This window comes from Mustela putorius, unplaced genomic scaffold (assembly GCF_011764305.1).
Source record: "Mustela putorius furo isolate JIRA1106 unplaced genomic scaffold, ASM1176430v1.1 tig00000139_pilon_pilon_pilon, whole genome shotgun sequence".
Taxonomy (NCBI): Eukaryota; Metazoa; Chordata; class Mammalia; order Carnivora; family Mustelidae; genus Mustela; species Mustela putorius.
In genome coordinates, this window is record NW_025421293.1 from 15,389,334 (window position 1) to 15,405,444 (window position 16,111).

The 16,111-nt window shown below is 59.3% G+C and overlaps 2 protein-coding genes across 2 annotated transcripts in view; both read right to left on the reverse strand.

Annotated features, from left to right (window-relative positions):
* Window positions 1–609: 609 nt before the first annotated feature.
* FOXL3 (forkhead box L3) lies at window positions 610–4,448 on the reverse strand. The gene is made up of 3 exons (XM_004776302.2): window positions 4,342–4,448; window positions 3,796–3,964; window positions 610–3,521 (listed from the first exon to the last, which is right to left on the reverse strand). Exons 1-3 carry the CDS (start codon window positions 4,446–4,448, stop codon window positions 3,129–3,131), a joined length of 669 nt encoding a protein of 222 aa, XP_004776359.1. The 3' UTR covers window positions 610–3,128.
* An 8,583-nt stretch (window positions 4,449–13,031) lies between these two features.
* FAM20C (FAM20C golgi associated secretory pathway kinase) overlaps window positions 13,032–16,111 on the reverse strand; it is a 36,647-nt gene continuing 33,567 nt past the window's right edge. Inside the window, exons 9-10 of the mRNA XM_013047777.2 lie at window positions 14,604–14,663; window positions 13,032–14,016 (exon numbers count right to left, since the gene is read on the reverse strand). Of these exons, the coding sequence (XP_012903231.1) occupies window positions 13,767–14,016; window positions 14,604–14,663 (310 nt within the window). The 3' untranslated portion in view covers window positions 13,032–13,766. The remainder of the gene's footprint in view (window positions 14,017–14,603; window positions 14,664–16,111) is intronic.

Below are 16,111 nucleotides of genomic sequence, written 5' to 3' on the forward strand. Positions count from 1 at the left end.
GCTCATAGATGTTTGTGGAATGAATGAACACAAAGTCCTAGAACCACTCAGTCAAGGAGGGAGGCATTCGAAGAGAAGGGAGGCTTTTTCTCTGCTTCCCCAGGGGCACACCAGGGGCCAAAGGGTAGCTTGATAGGGTGGCTGAGGGAGGCCTCTGTGGGGATACACGGCGATGCCAGACCCCGAGGTCGGATATGCACCGTCCAGAGCTGCTTTGCACCCATAGGCCTGCTCGTGCTCCCATCCCAGGGCTGTCTTCCACCTACCCAAACGTGGTCATCACGGGTCTCTGGCTGGGGCTGAGCGCCCAGGCCCGGCCGGCTGCTGTGAGGAGGGCACCCTCCCGCAGAGTCTGGGTGAGGAACGGCTCAGCCTGGGCCCTGGCAACTTCGCTCTGCACGATGGCGGCTTGCACAAGCCTCCCCTAAGTCCCGCACAGCACCTCCCAGCTTTGTTAATGGAAACGCGGTGATCCGTAACCATGTGGCAGACATCTGCTCGGGGGTAACGCGCGGGTAATGTACATATCGGTGATCAATCAGCGGATTTGCAAGAGAGGCATAAAGTATTTAATTAGACGTGCGCCGGGCGAGTCTGCATGCTGCTGGTATTTGAATAGGTCAGAGCCGGCCCTCACCCCTGCAATGTTGTTTGGTATGAAATGCCACTCACTCAAAAGACTAGAAGACCTGCCTGAGTCGTGGGCTATCACACGCTGGCAAATTGAAAATGTCCCTTTGCTTTTACAAACATGATTGATATCCTTTGCAAAGCAAATGTTAGACCTCCGAGTACCCAGAGCTCGCCTGCCTGGCACCCCTTCGCTCCCCAGCAGCTGTGGTCACCTGGCCCAGACTCTGTACCCAGGGAGGACGTGCTGGTCACCAGGCCCCCTCTTGCCCTCCAAGGCCGGGGCTTCCAAAACCGCCCTCTTTACGACATGGAACTTTCTGTTCTATCAGGCTTGGCTCACCGGAACACAACGCAGGAACACGGCCAGAACCCAAAAGATAAAATGCAAATTGTATTTGCATGATGGGTAGTGGAAAAATAGATCTCCAGCGACTCTGTGTGCCATCTACTTACATATAGCAGTACAACCTGCACTGTACCACCTATGTCTTACCTCCTATCGTGTAAAACAATGCTTTCAACACAACTGGCAAAGGGATGTAAATAACACGGATGCACACAGATATCACAGCTACGACACACACACGCACATACATGCACACGGACACTTGGAGTCTGCATGAGCCACGGCTTGGCGGCCATGTTAGCAGCCCAGCCCCAAAGCCACATGCCTGGGCCGTGGGCCTGGGTCCACCTGCGTGCAGGTCCACATCTGTAAAATGGGGATGAGAAGTAATGTAGCCGTTCACCAGGGCTGGTGTTGCAGCCAAGGAGACAGACCCTGTCTCCCACCTACCCAAACATGGTCATCACGGGTCCCTGGCTGGGGCGGGGCGCCCAGGCCCGGTCAGCTGCTGTGAGGAGGGCACCCTCCCGCAGAGTCTGGATGAGGAACGGCTCAGCCTGGGCACAGGCAACTTTGCTCTGCTCGATGGCGGTCGGTGAGGGCTCACTGGGGTCGGGCGCTTTCCCAGTAAAGGGTTCTGGAGGCCGGCATTTGCGAAGGAGAGATGTCATCTTTGTTGCAGACTTAGTCCTGCTTTCCAGAGGGCTGTGAGAGGCAGGGCTTGCCTCCCCCCATGAGGCCGACAGGTTGCCCCATTGGCAGGGCCTGGACAGACCAAGAGAGCACTGGTGGGCAGGCGGTGGGCACACTACCACCAGGATTCCTCTCTGGACTCGGGGATCAGGCGTTTCAGCACATCGCTAAGTAACAGCCTTCTCCCCTCTTCTCAAAAACGATTACATCAACCCAAGGAGCCTCTCCAGGGTGGCAGTTTCAGGAAAGGTCAGGTTGTCTGAATCAGAAGTGAGCCAGTCTGAGCGAGTCTCTTGGAAGGCTCTGTCTCTACCTCCTGCCCGCCTTCCTTTACCGGCCTGGGTTTGTCAGAGTCCGAGAAAGCACAACCGTGTAATACCCAGTCGAGACAGTCAGCCTCCTCGGGTGTGTTTTTGTTGTTTATAAAATTAGCCAATCATTGTCACCTAGTGGATCAGATTAGGTGTAATCCATACTAATGTTCAAATTAAGTCATGGAAAGCAATTAACGCCGCAAAAATGGGCTGGTGAAAAATGATAAGGTTGGTCAAATAGTTTCACTGTGCATAATGGTGTTTTTTAAAATGCCCGTCTCTGCGCAGTAATTAAATCATTTACATTTCAAATGGAGTGCACCCACCTCCAACGCTGGTGATTGCACACTCCCTAATTGCACACCTCTCCGGGTAGCGGGGATCTATCAGCCGCTGCTACAGAATGTCTGCTTCCCCGGGAAGCCAGCTGGGCTCCGCGTGCCCCAATGTGTGCCTGGCTCAGAGGGACCAAGAAAAGTGTGCTTTGCTCCATGTTGTCCCAAATTTGGACTTTTTCCTCCTCCATCTCGCTCCTCCCTTCTTCCTGCCTTCTTTCCTCTATAAATAAGTACACAGGATTTCTCAAGCAATCAAATCAAATCGAATGGAATATTCTGCCACAGCACAAGATGCACTTACATGTTTGAGCCCATCATCTGTAACAGGGCCATAGTCAAAAACTTTGGGGCGACGTCCGTGGGCTCAGCTGACTTCTCTTTTAGCCCTTTTAGCTCGAGGGAGGATGCCCACCCGCTTCACCAACTGAACACTGACACCCTGGCTCCTTCCCGGGCGTGGCTGTCTATGCAGCAAACTCTCAGATGATGGAGGGGTGAAATGTGCCCCGGATCTAAGCGGACGTGGCCCTGAACCCATGTTCCTAGTCCTCAGAGGAGGGTTATTCAGTGAATCTAGAGCAAACGCTTTAGTCAGGTAGGACCCCATGGGTCTTCTTGCAAAGGGGACTTGGAGCAATGAAGCCAGAAGACTGACCTCCCATCTCTGCAGCACAGGGTGGTTTTCAGCCTGGAGCAGGAGGAGTCTGTGGAAGTTAGTAGGATGTGGCAAAACCTTGCTGCTTGGCTTGAGCGGGGGCTGAAATCCCCTGGAAGACCCCAGGCTGCCTGGATGCCAGCCCTGCCTTATGCTGTCCAAAGGTGGAGGTTCATTTGCTGGGTTCCCGGCTGGGGGTTTCTGCCCTCCTGGGGGCTGCAGGAACATTTGAGCCCCGGAAAAGGGTCGGGTGAAGACAGGATGTAGTCAATGCTGAACTTGATGCCCCTGGGCTCCTCCTTCCGCAAGGCAGCGGGACTGGTGGGGGCAGGGGGCTGGCGGTGGGGGGTTGGCTCAGGCGGCCCCAGAGGCCCCTCCGCGGCCCCTGTGCGCGCCTCCCCCGCCCCCTCGCGCTTGGGGCCACGGCGACGGCGCCTCCGCCGGTAGTTGCCGTTCTCGAAGAGGTCCAGCAGCGACTCGCAGCCACCCGCGAACGTCCAGTAGTTGCCCTTTCCCTTCTCGTGGCCCTCCGTTCGGGGCACCTGCGGGAGAGGGAGGGGCTCCACGAGGGTCTGGCCCCCGGTGTGCGCCGCCCACCCTTCTCCGGCACTGGGCAAGTGCTGGAGAGGTCCCTGTCCTTGCGGTGCATGGCGTTGGTCATGGAGCAAATCGGAGGCACTCCGATTTGCCGAAAACGAACTTTCCAGCAGCTGTTGCTGCAAAACCTGCCCCCACCCCGAATCAGGGAGCCCTTAAGCCCGGGACACTCAGGGGCCTTTCCAGGGAGCAGGGCGGCGGGCTGGGGCCAGGGCTCACCTTGACAAAACAGCTGTTCAGGGACAGGTTGTGGCGGATGGAGTTCTGCCAGGCGCGCTGGTTGGCTCGGTAGTAGGGGAACTTGCGCATGATGAAGTCGTAGATACCGGACAGGGTGACCCTGCCCGAGGGGCTCTGCTGAATGGCCATGGCGATCAGCGCGATGTAGCTGCAAATAGGGGTGCATAGGGCCATGCGGGGCGGAGGAGGGGACACCCCGGAGTCTGGAATCCCCTCCAGCCAGGAGCCCCTCTAGGAGTGCAGGGCTTCTCAGCCCCCAGGGCTCCGTGGTGTGTGGGAGGTGCAGACAGGAAGGGGCTGCTGGGGAGCATGAACCCAGGAGGGCCCCGCTCCCGCTTCTGCTCGGACCCAGGAAGCTCATCTTCACTCTTGGGACTTTGCTGAGGGAACGCGTCTCCTCCTCTGAATCCCCCCACCGCCCCAGCCCCCGCCCCCCAGGGAAGCAAGCCCTCCCTCCATCCCAGGCCAGCCCTTGAGGAGGAGGGTCGCTGGCGGAGAGGCTCTGACCACACGCCCTGAGGTCACCTGTAGGCGGGCCGTGTGAGTCGCTTCTCTTCGTCGGAGCTGCCAGCGGGGTAGTCGTCCGCGTCGTAATTGAAGCAATTGTAGGGATACTGCGAGCTGTCAAACATCTTGGCGCGCCCGGCGCCTGCGGGGGCCGCCGCTGTTGTTGCCGCCGCCTCCGCGCCGCCCGCCAGCCCGCCAGGTCGGTGTGAGGTTTCCCTAGCGTGGGCCGGCAGCGTCTGCACTGCGGGCTGCTCTACCCCCGAACTGGGAACCTGGGCTTCTGGGGTTCCCCCCGCCCGCGCCCACCCCGTTCTCGCATCCAATCCCAGCGCGGGGGAGGCCCCAGCCACTAGTAAAGCGGCTGAGGGGAGCCGAGCGGGGCTCTTGGTGACCCTCTGACCGCCGCGGACCCAGGGAGGAGGGAATGCCGCTCTGGGTGGTCCGACAGGCGGGACGCCACTCCCGCCTCCCGCTCCCGCCAGGGTGCGGGTTGCCGCGCTCCCTGCGCGGGCCCCAGATTTCGAGGCAGAGCAGCTGGGTATACCTCCCACCCCCAGCCCCCGAGCCAGAGCTGGGGCTCCTCCTGGGCTCCCTGGCCTGGCGGATGTTTCCTCGGAGCTCGCGGGTCCGTTTGCCCTGGACGCGCAGGGAGCCACTAGCTTCTCCCGCGCCCTGGATTCCAGAGTGGACCCTAGGGTTGCCAGGCCACAGGCCTGGCCAGGACTGTGGCCTCCTCCACCACCAGGCTCAGCCCCACCTCCTGCCCTGGAGCAGCAGGGTCCAGGCCAGAGAGTTTGGAAACAGTGAGTGTGCTCCCAGGACAGAGAGCTTGGTGCCCCTTGCACTCAGGGGCTCGCTGAGTGAGCAGGCTCCCGAGCCCCTCCTGGGATCTGGAGGAGGCACCCCTCTGTGCAGTGAGAGACAGTGTGGCTGGGTCCCAGGGCCTTGGAGGAAATGCTGGACCCTTTCCCTCTGACCCCGCTCTGGTCCAGTGCCAGAAAATTCTGCTTTCAAAGCACGACCTTTAGGTCAGAAATGAGTTATGTTCATCCAGCCAGTTGGCCTCACGAGAGCTTGATGCTGCCCATTGCCGCTGGCGGAGAAGGGTGGACAGGCCTGACTTGGTGCCTCCAGGTTCCCCCAGCACCACCTGGGAGGCCAGTTTCTGCTGACAGTCCGAAGCCCACTGGGCTCAAAGACATTCAGAAGCTCCATGTTGTCCCCTCTGTCATATGCCAAAATCAGATGAGCTGGGCTGTGGGAACATAACACGGTGCAGCCCCCATGGAAAACATTCTCGCGGCTCCTTTAAAAACTAAACAGGTGGCCAGAGTGTTGACCAGCAACTGCCCTCTGGGCCATTTATCCCAGAGAAGCGGAGAAGTGAAGTCACCAGATACCTGCACGCACGCCTTTCTGCTCTCATCCCCAAACTGGATCTTGCCCAGATGCCCTTCCCCAGGGAAATGGCAGAGCCAGCTTCGGTCCCCTCCACGTCGAGGGATACCTCAGTGACGCAAAGCTACCACCCACCGATACCCTGGAAGCCTGGACGGAACTTCCACTGAGGGCAAAAGCCAGCCTCAAAGGGTTACCTACTACATGCTGCCATTTACGGACCTTCTTGAAAAGACAGAATGGTAAAATGCAGAACAGAGGAGCAGTTTCCAGGGTGAGGAGGCGGTCCAGGCAGGAGGGATGGTTGCAGTGGTAACAGGGCAACGTGAGGGGCCCTTGTGGCCTTGCCACGCTCTGCGTGTGCTGCATCAGGGTCCAGGTCTTGGTCGTGGGATTGTGCGTTGGAGTGTTGCAAGATGTCCCCAAGAGGGGACTGGGTAAAGCGTCCCTAGGATCTCGGTTTCATTTCTCACAGCTGCATGGAATCTACGATGATCTCAAAATGAAAAGGTTAATTAGATGACCCTGCAGCTTGGAGACCCCAGATGCCAGGCTTCGGGAACGAGATTGGAGACAGGCCGTCTGTGCTGAAGAGGGAATCCCATCCCCTCGGCTCCACGGGGACTTTCTCTGCCAGATCCTGTTCATGTCCTCCTCCTTCCCTCCACATCTTTCTGTCCAGCTCCAGCTGCCTTCTCGGAGAGTCTGGGTTCTGAGGCTTGGCCTCCGCAGGAGCTGCATGGTCAGACAGATGTAGTGGGAGCAGGTAGGATAGGCCGGAGCCCTGTCCTGGCCAGCGAGGTCAGTCGGCATCAGGGGACCCTGTGCACCAGGCTACAAGAAGGACCTTGAAGCTTCTGTCACACAGATGATGGACAAGCGGGAAACCACATGGTGACTTCACTCCAACCTTCCACCCCTCGGTGAATGGCTCCTATGGCCCCTTAACCCTGAACCTCATGAGGAGGGAGCCCTGAGCTAGAGTAGGGCATGCACCTCCCAGGGGAGCACCTCCCAGGGGAGCTGTCACCTCCAGGCCTGGGTCACGTCTGGCCCATTCAGCACCTTACACATCATGTAAGCTGGCCCAGCCCCTGAAAATGGTCCCTTCCCTTGGAAAGGCCACATACCAGCCCATGGAGAAGCAGATGACAATAATCCCGGGCCCTGCGCCCCACTGGTGGTGATGATCAGAGCCAAAGACCACTTCCAATGAAGAGCTCTCCTTACCGAAAACTCTGTCCTCCCCCAGGTGTCACTTATGGGGGTCGATGGAAAACCCTGAATGTTGTAACAGCATGATAAGGAGGCGACATTTTCTCCCAGCTGCAGCTGGGCTCCTCTGCTGGGGTGGGCATTTGTTCCCAAATCCTGTGATGCATTTTGTGACGCCCCTGGTGGAATCTTGCTTCTGTGTAAAGCCAGTAGACACATTCAATGGGATGGCTGGTTCTGCTGGAGTCTGTGTTTGTGGGTGCAAGCCGATCACCTTCAGAGCCGCTGGATCTGAGACCTTGTCGGGGTGCCGGGTCCCTAGTCTGGTTCTGGTTGATCCGTGGGAGCTTCCTCTGGACCCGGAACCCAGCACGAGGCACCTGCCAGCTGCTTTGAAACCCACCAAGAGGACAAGCAGCCTGTCCGAGCTGACAGGAGCTGCCTGTGGCCAGTGTGGCATGTGGCCAAGGAGGAGGAGATGCTGAAGCCAGACACGGACGGGCAGGAGAGGGCACAGCCCCCGGGAGAGGTCAGCAGGGGCCTTGGCGTCCTGGCAGGGATTGGGGGGGGTGGCAGCAGGGGACAGTCTGGTCAGGCCACCTGGGCAGGGGAGTGCAGGCCGGGTCCCTCACCCCCTCTGAGGTTTCGGTTGGTCCCGTCCTGGACTCTCCCAGTGAGGTCGCAGGGGCTAGGCGGGCGAGTAAAGCATGAAAGGATGGGACCTCCACACGGTTCCCTCGGATCAGGAGGAAGTACCGGTTGGTCGGTTCAAAAACAAGCCTAATGAATTTTAGTTCCTTAGACTTCTGGAACATTTATCTGAATTACTTTAAAATGAACTTATTAATATGGGGCCTGGCAAGTGAGAAGGCTTCTCTGATTTTTAGGCAGAAATGTCCTTGAAATTCTACTGAACACAGTGGTGTCAGTAGCAAATAGAGTCAGGAAGGTTCTGAGATGTTTTTACATACACCGACTGGTTCACCTCTCGGGACGGTCCCTCGAGTTGGACACGTCTGGTTGATTCCATTCCACGGGGTCTCGCCTGTGTGACGCCCCCTGTGTGTGGCAGGGAGAGGATTCGAACTCAGACCCTCCAGGAAGGTGATGGAGACTCCGGATGTCCGAATGTGTGGCCGGGAGGCTGGGCGGAGACGTGGCACAGGCACATGGAGGAGATGCCCGGGGCCACCAGCCCTCGGGAAGGGTCTCCACGCCAGCCCATCGGTGGTTCTCACCTGCCCACCCAAACTGGCCATGCGGTGCCACTCACAGATATCAAAAGGGCAGCGGTGACTCCTACCGGTTGGGATGCTTTCCTAAATGGCAAGAAGAAAATTCTGGTCTTGATAAACAATCTGTTTTTATGTTTGGAGCAGCGGGAAAGAGGATGGGGAAAGGATGGGAACACGGGGACCTTCAGACACTCTCTGTTACGCCAAGTCACGGCTTGCTTGGACCCTGCTGTGTTGTTTAATTAAAGGCTGTGTCTGTTCCAGAAAGTGTATAAAACAGAGAAAGGTATGAAAATAGAAACCACCGGTAATTCAGTCGTTCAGAAGCAGACTCCGTCCACACGCTGAATATTCAGTTTCGATTTCTGAAAGTGGGAACTGTTCGCAAAACAGCTAACATAGAACATTCTTCAAGAACTTGATTTTTAACCTTACAGGATATTGAACGAATCAGAACTCATTTATAAGTCGTCTTTTAAATGTAAATACTTTCAGGAAACTCCTTATGTGGATAATCATTTGCTAATTTGGGCATATAGATTTATTAATGCCCAGTTTCCTTAAAAATCAAACCAGAACCTTAAAGAGCAGAGGCCTCCAAGGCTTGCTTGTGCTGGGCCGGCGTTGGCGGAGCGCGCCGTGTTCCAGACCTTGTGAGAAGTTCTCCAGCTGGGCAAGTGTGCAACAGCTCCCACGGAGGAAAGGTCCTAGTCTTTTCCCACAGTGATTTGGCTGGAGCTCCCTTGGAGCTCCGAGGGGAAATTTGGTTCTTTTGCTCCCAAACTTTCCATGAGTGACGCATGGGGAGAATTAAGAAGAAATCTAAAAATCACATCCATGTCACTTTTCCAAACCAACACGATAGGCATTAGAATAAGCTTCTGATGGCTGTGGCTGAGTGTGCGCTCTTGGCAGCCAAGGTAAATGGAGGCAGTTAGTATCTTGGGATTTCTTCTTGGCCAGCAATCATGGCTCTTTTAAAATCAGAAGCAAAACAGGGCATTCACAAATATTTAAACATGCCTTTCCAGAACCCTACACTTCGGTGTGATGAATGACCAATGAAAGAACGAAGCTAATTATGTAAATCCTGCCCCCAGATGGGGTGGGGAGACTGCCCCCTTGCACTCTGTCCCTGCCTCACACTCACTCCTACCCACGGAGATCCCGTGGATCAAGCTAATGACTGAGGCTCACAAGGGCTTGGGACCCTCTATAGCGGGGCCAAGGTCCTAGTAAGAGGAAGGCCTGCTTCTCGAGGGGAGGCAGGCCACGGGCAGCAGGCATATAGCAGAGTGTGCAGTCTGTCTCACAAACAACATAGGAGAGCAAACCGACCTGTGTTTTGCTCATTGCAAGGACCTGTGCAGTAGCTCAGTAGAAACAGGAATAGCTAGGATATAGAAATGGAGTCAGGCTGATCTTCTGCTCCTAGCAAGTGAGCTTGGAGCAACTGTGAATGGATGGAGATGTTCTTGAAGTTCATACAAAAGTCTTGACAGGTGCATTTTGTTCCGTGTGCTGCATAACAAGCCACTCCAAACTAGTGGCTTAGGCTAAGAGCAGACATTTACCGTCTGGACCGACTTTCCGAGAGTTGAATTTGGGGGTGGTCCTTGGGCCCTGCAGTGTGGCTCTTGCTTTTCTGGGGCTCTCCTCTAGGTGGTGCAAGTGGACCAGTCTTGGGCAGTGTTTCTGGTGCCCACCCCACCCCGGGGTGGGGTGGGGTCGGGTGGGGGGCCTTTCCTGGCTGATGGTGGCCACAGGACATATCTGGCTACAGCAGTCAGCCTGGTGAAGAGAAGTTGCCTCTTAAAGCCCTGCGACCCACAGGGATGGCCACACCAGGGGCCTCGGGTGGGCACAGCAGCCTAGCCTGATCTGGGCCGAGGCCCCAGTGTGGACCCCACCAGACCCCACCCGGCAGCTGACCCCTTTCACAGCTTCACCCCATTTGACCCTTAAAAACCAGCAGGCCAGGAGCTGTCCTTACCCTGTGAGATAGAATGGACGCTGTTCCCACTTCCCAGGTGGGCAGGTCCCAGCCAGCTCTGAACCCTTCCTTCCAAATGCCGTGAAGAGTAAGAAAGTTCCCTCCGTGCATATGGGCAGCTCCTCCCCACGTGGGGGGGCTTTGGGATTCTGCTCTTTTGTCTGCCTTCACTCCCCACACACCACACCCAGGCAGAGGTTGCTTGCAACCTTCTTTGCTCGCCTCTTCTGTTAAGGTCCCTCTGGGTGGGGTGCTGGGAGGAGCGGAATGTTCTTCGGAAACTGGTCAGGATTTGGGATGGATGCGTGGGGGTGGCTCTGTGATCTGGGTGACAGTGGAAGCCGCTGGGGTGAGGCTTTGCGGCTGGACCGCCTGGGAGCCTGCCGAAGGCTCTGCCCGGGCGCTTGGCCTCTGAGGCTCTGGCCCCCGTGGTCTGTCTGTGCATTCAAGTTCCTCCCAGCTGGCCCGGGGAGCCAGAGGGTGCACCCGGGAGGGCCTGCAGTTTGTGAGGCACCTTTGTCATCCTTCTTTTGAGCCATGGGGGGTGTCCTTTGTCCTTCATGCATCTCAGACTTCTGGGGAGGGGCTGGGAAATGAGGCGGTGCCCACCCACCTGCATTGCCCCTCTGCACGCATGTTGTCCCCCATGGCCTCGGGCAGGGTGCTGCCTGCCCCCCTCCCTGCCCCTCGAGTCTCCAGAAGGAGTTCCCAGGCCGACTGAGGGGGGTTTTGTTTGAGTTCTTGCCCGCACTTTCCCCTAGCCACCTCTGGTGAGATGCTCTCTGGTCTGACGGCTGGACGGGTGGGTAAGGGTCCCGGGAAAGCTGACTTGCACCAAGAGGAGTTGAGTGGGAAGCCCTTTTTTCTCCTGCTTGCTCGGGACCTGCTCCCTCCGCTCTGGCCTCTTGGCACCCCATGAGCTTTCACTGGAGTCCCCGGAGGGAAGGGTGGTCTGGGTGTTGGTTCTGAGTTCTCTCCCACAGCCGTGGGTGCGCCGGGGAATGGTTTGGTTTGATTGGACTCCAGGTCCCAGAGACAGGTTCTGACATGAATCTGGGTGACCACTGCGTGCTTGCTTACAATGCTCTTCCTGGCCAGCCCTGTCACTGGCCTCCCCCTGCTTTCCTCCTCCTCCCTTTGCTCAGGCAGCTCCAAAAGACCTGGGAGTCCTGTGCTGGGACCCGAGGGAAAAGCCCAGATGTGGATGTCCCACCGTGCCGCGGGCGCTGCTTCAGAGCTCCTGCGCGGGGCCGCGGACACACGGGCGTCATGTTCTCTCACTGTCCGCAGGGTGGACTCTGAAGACCAGGGGCCGGGCTGGCTCCTGGTGAGGTCTCCTGCTTGTCCCCACGTGGCCCGCCCCGTGTGGCCTGCCCCTGCGTGTGCCGGGGGCGATCTGCAGGGGTGCTTCCTCCTCCTGCAAGGACATCAGTCCTGGGGGATTGCCCCACCTTCAACTTGAATTGCCTCCTTGAAGGTCCGTCTGTGAATGCTGGCACATTGGAGGTCGGGCCTCCACTCAGGAGCTCGGGAGACCTGTCTTTGCACATGGCCCTGCCCCAGGATTTCCATCTCCTCTGTCCCTTTGCCATCCCTGTTATTTGGAGCCGCACATGGGAGTTGGCCGTGTGTCCCCCTCACCACCCTGCAAACCTCCAGGGTCCGTCGAGGTCAACAGCGGGCCCTCCGGCCTGCCTCCAGCAGCCCAGCCACCCAGTGAGCACCATTGGACCCGTGGCACATGGACTGGGGACCTGGGGGGTAAGGACAGCAGTCCAGGCTTCAGAGTCCCTCTGTTCTCTTGGGGCAGCCTGGGAGGAGGCTGGGGGGTACGCTCTCCCGGCAGCAGAACTGGCTGCTTCTGATCGTGGACCTCGTCAGGTCCTCCTCCAGGTACTTACCTGTTCCCCGTGCAGCAGGGACAGGGGCCCAGCAGGAGGCTGGGGGTGGGGTGAGGCCATAGGTACGCAGGTACAGCCACAGGCAGGAAGGGGCAGGGACGCCTGAGCCAGTGGTGTTACCAGGGGAGTGCTGGGTGGGAAGTGAGTGCCAGGTGGGTTACTGATGGGGGCTGCCTTTGGGGTTCACTTTATCATCCCCCCCATTTACTTCCTTGGTAGCCTGAGGTCCCTTTGTGGTTCTGCTGTGGGCCGTACCCCCTCCGCCTGGCAGGCAACGGCTTGGCCATTCTGGAAACCTAAACTGACTTTTGTGCTATATGTCAGCCCCTCCCTGAGCCTCCGTGTCCCCACCTGTGAAATGAGGAAAACAAGATGAACCTTGCTGTTTTGCCTTAGAGACCAGGAATAATTTGTGGTGGCAGCTTTGCGTGGAGCCAGGTGCACAGAAACCAGTGGTCCTGGGGCACCAGAGGGGCTGGAAGCCCTGGAGGTGGCCAGGGCTCTGATACGCAGGACTCTCTGCTCCCTGGGACTCTCTGGGGTTTATGTCAGTGCTCAGCAGTGTCCTCCCCTTGGAACCCCTGGGGCTGGCCTGTCACGGTGCCCCGTGCCCACACTGAGCCCCTGCAGGCAACAATCTCGGGGAGCCCCCAGGCAGGCCTCCCAGCAAGATTCAGGCCCTGCGGCCTACAGGGCCGGACTTCTCCTGGCTCCACTGGGCACACCTGGGCTGTGTAGATGTGATGCTGCCCTCTGGGACTGGCCCATGTCTTCAGGGACCCCCTGCCCAGCTTGGTCAGCCACACCAGGAGTGGGACAGGGAGCTTCCCCCACCTCCTGCCTCCCAGCCACAGCCCCTTGGACCTTGGAAGATGAGCCTGGCTCTGCCCTCTTCCAGGCCTGACCTATGTGGAGGGAGGCCGGGTGGCTGCTGAGCTCAGGGCGTGAGGGGCCCAGACCCCAGCATACATTTGCTCTATTTTTATTGCACTTTTACCACATTGCAAACTATTCCACAAAAATGTTGCAAAATTCAGCCTGTTGCCGAGGCCCTTGAAGGAGCCCGTGTGATGTCTTTGCACCAATGATCAAAGCGAAGTCAGGAGACGAGCAGCACCCTGGGCCGCCAAGGGAGGTCCCAGGCGCTGCCGGGTGGCTCTGAGAAACGGAAGACGTGGTCACTGACGTCACTCTGAAACTGGGAGTCTGCCCGCCGACCAGCCTATGGCGCCGTCGGGAGCCCCGCCGTGCACCGGGCCGAGACCGTGAGCCGTCTGGCCGCGGGCCTCCCAGGAGGGAGGACAGGTGGGAGTCTGTTTCAAGTTAGGTCCAGAGTGAGCACACCTGGCAGGAGAGGCCGGCCCCAGGGGGCACGGCCCCCACGTGTGCATTTGGTGGGTGGTCTGGGGTCTGCAAGGTGTCGCTCTATTTATATACATAGACACCAAGTATAAATACAAAATAGTCAGTAAAGGCTTCCTTCCCATATAGAAGGGTGGGTGGCCCCCGCCGCCAGGCCGCCTTGTCCATGAGCACAGAGCGCCCCCTCCCCAGCCTTCTCCGGTCTCAAAGCGGACACCGTGAGTCCCGTGGGGCCTGCGGTGCCTGACCCACGGAGCGGTCCATCTGTTCCCGCAGTCTCCGAATCACAGCGTGGACACACGTGTCCCTCCTCCACGGCAGGCCGGCGGCTCTCGGTCACTACCTGCCGGGGGGCGCTCTGTGCTCGGCATCCAGGTCGTCTTCCAGCACGCTGTGCGGCCCGTCCTTCTCCACGCAGTCCCCAATGGCCTGCAGCACGATGCGCAGCCGCCGGTCCAGCGCCTCTAGGTGCGGCCGGTACAGGACGGGGGCCACGCGGTCCTTGCGCAGGGACTCTGCCATCAGCAGGCTCAGCCGGTACTCCTCCTTGGCCAGGAGCTGCAGCCGAAGGTAGGTGGACTTCCGGACCCTGCCGGGGAGAGACAGGTCAGGCCCCAGCCTCTGGGGCCTGGGCACAGGGGACACCGGCACCAAGCCAGGGGCAGTCCCAGGCGGGTCCCTGCCTCCCGGAGGCACTGCAGTAAGGGTCCACCCGAGCAGGTGGCCACGGGAGGCCTGGCAGTGCCCGCAGGGACCCGACACTCCAGGCAGACGCAGGGCGGGGAGGATGGCCCATGCATCCGGGAGACTGAGCCCAGCTCAGCCCCACACACCTTCCCCGGGCAGGGAGCTCCTGGTTCTGCCCCATGGCTTGGTTCCCCACCCGTAAAGGGAAGAGGTATGGGGGGGGAGCCCCAAAGAGGGTGGCAGCGAGGGGCACAGAGTGCTGGGGGGGCAGGACGCCAGTCTGAGCCCTAGTGTCTTCATCTGTGATGGGGGCCATCACGGCTGGCCTGAGACATGAGCCGGGAGGGGCTGGGGATGCCACAACTCGGGCTCCGGGTGCTGGGCTGCATGCTGCCAGGCTGTGGGAGTGGGGCTGGGGGCCTCTGCCCAATCTGTGGCTGGACTGAGGGCTCCCCGGGGGGCGGGGGGACGCAGAGTGGGGCGCCATACCTGCAGCACTGCTGTAAAGGCACCAGAATGGACAGCTCATCATGGGAATACTTCCCAAACCTGCCAAGGAAGCACAGAATTGTTGGGGACACGACACACAGGACACCTGTGTGCAGAGCCTGCAACAGGGCACTCCATGGGGGACCCCAGCCCTGTAGCGGGCAGCGCCCTGTGTGCCCTACTGGAGAGCCACAGCCATGGAGATGGGGCAGTGTGTCTCCAAGACACTGCTGTCCCCCAAGTCCCGGCTTTGTGTCCACAACGCCCCAGCTAACTGTCCCCATTACCCAGGACTGTGCCCCAGCCCCCTGGCTGAGTGTCCCCAGCACCCCCAGTGGACTGTCCTCAGCACTGTGTCCCTAGCACCCCCAGGTGAGTGTCCCAGCACACTGGGTGAGTGTCCCCAGTGCTCTCAGTTGAGTGTACCCAGCACTGTGTCCCCAGCGCCTCTGGCTGTCTCCACCACCCCAGCACTGTCCCCAGCAACATCGGCTGAGTGTCCCCATCACAGTTGCCTATCACCAGCACCCCCTGCTGACTACCCCTAGCATCCCTGCTGAGTGTCCCCAACACCGTTGCCTATCACCAGCACCCCAGCACTGTGTCCCTAGCACCCCCAGCTGACTTTCCCCATCACCCTGGCTGAGTGTCCCAACACCCTCGGTTGCCTGTCCCCCACCCCGGCACTGTAACTAGCACCCCTGGCTGAGTGTCCCCAGCACCCGCTGGCTGTCACCAGCACTGTGTTCCCAGCTCCCACAGCTGTCTCAAACACCCCCTGCACTGTATCCCCAGCACCCCGACTTAGTGTCCCAGTACCCCTGGCACTGTGCCCCAGCACCCCCGACACTGTGCCCCAGCACTCCTGGCTGAGTGCCCCCATCACCATCCGGCGGAGTATCCCCAGCACTGTGTCCCTAGCACCCCCGGCTGAGTGTCCCCAGCACCCCCGGCCTAGTGCCCCCAACATCCCAGCACTGTGTTCCCAGCGCCCCCAGCTGGCCGACCCCAGCACCTCTGGCTGACTCTCCCCAGTGCCCCCGACTGTCTCCACCACTCCGGCACTGTGTCCCGCACCCCTGGCTGACAGTCCCTACTATCCCTGGCTGACTGTCCCTACTATCCCTGGCTGAGTGTCCCCAGGATCCCAGCACTGCATCCCCAGCACCCCCAGCTGTCTCTACCACCCCGCCCATGACCCCAGCACCCACAGCTGAGTGTCTTGCACCCCCAGCTGACTGCATCACCCCAGCACGTGTCCTCAGTGCCCCTGCCCGACTGTCCCCAGTGCCCCGGGCTGAGTGGCCCCAGCACCCCCAGCTGACTGTCTCTAGCACCCCGGCTAAGTGTCCCCAGTACCCCAGAACTATATGCCCAGCACCCTTGGCTGACTGTCCCCAGCACTTTGACCCCAGTGTCCCCAGCTGACTGTCCCCAGAACCCAGCACTAGATCCCCAGCACCCCCAGCTGAGTGTCCCCAGCACCCCTGGCTGACTCCCCAGCGCCC

Excerpts from the sequence above, each read along its gene's own strand:
- FOXL3 (XM_004776302.2), bottom strand. The coding sequence starts at position 4,448 with ATGTTTGACAGCTCGCAGTATCCCTACAATTGCTTCAATTACGACGCG. Across the intron at positions 3,965-4,341 it reads CTCACACGGCCCGCCTACAG|CTACATCGCGCTGATCGCCA; the intron begins GTGACCTCAGGG and ends CCCTATTTGCAG. Across the intron at positions 3,522-3,795 it reads TGAACAGCTGTTTTGTCAAG|GTGCCCCGAACGGAGGGCCA; the intron begins GTGAGCCCTGGC and ends CCTCTCCCGCAG.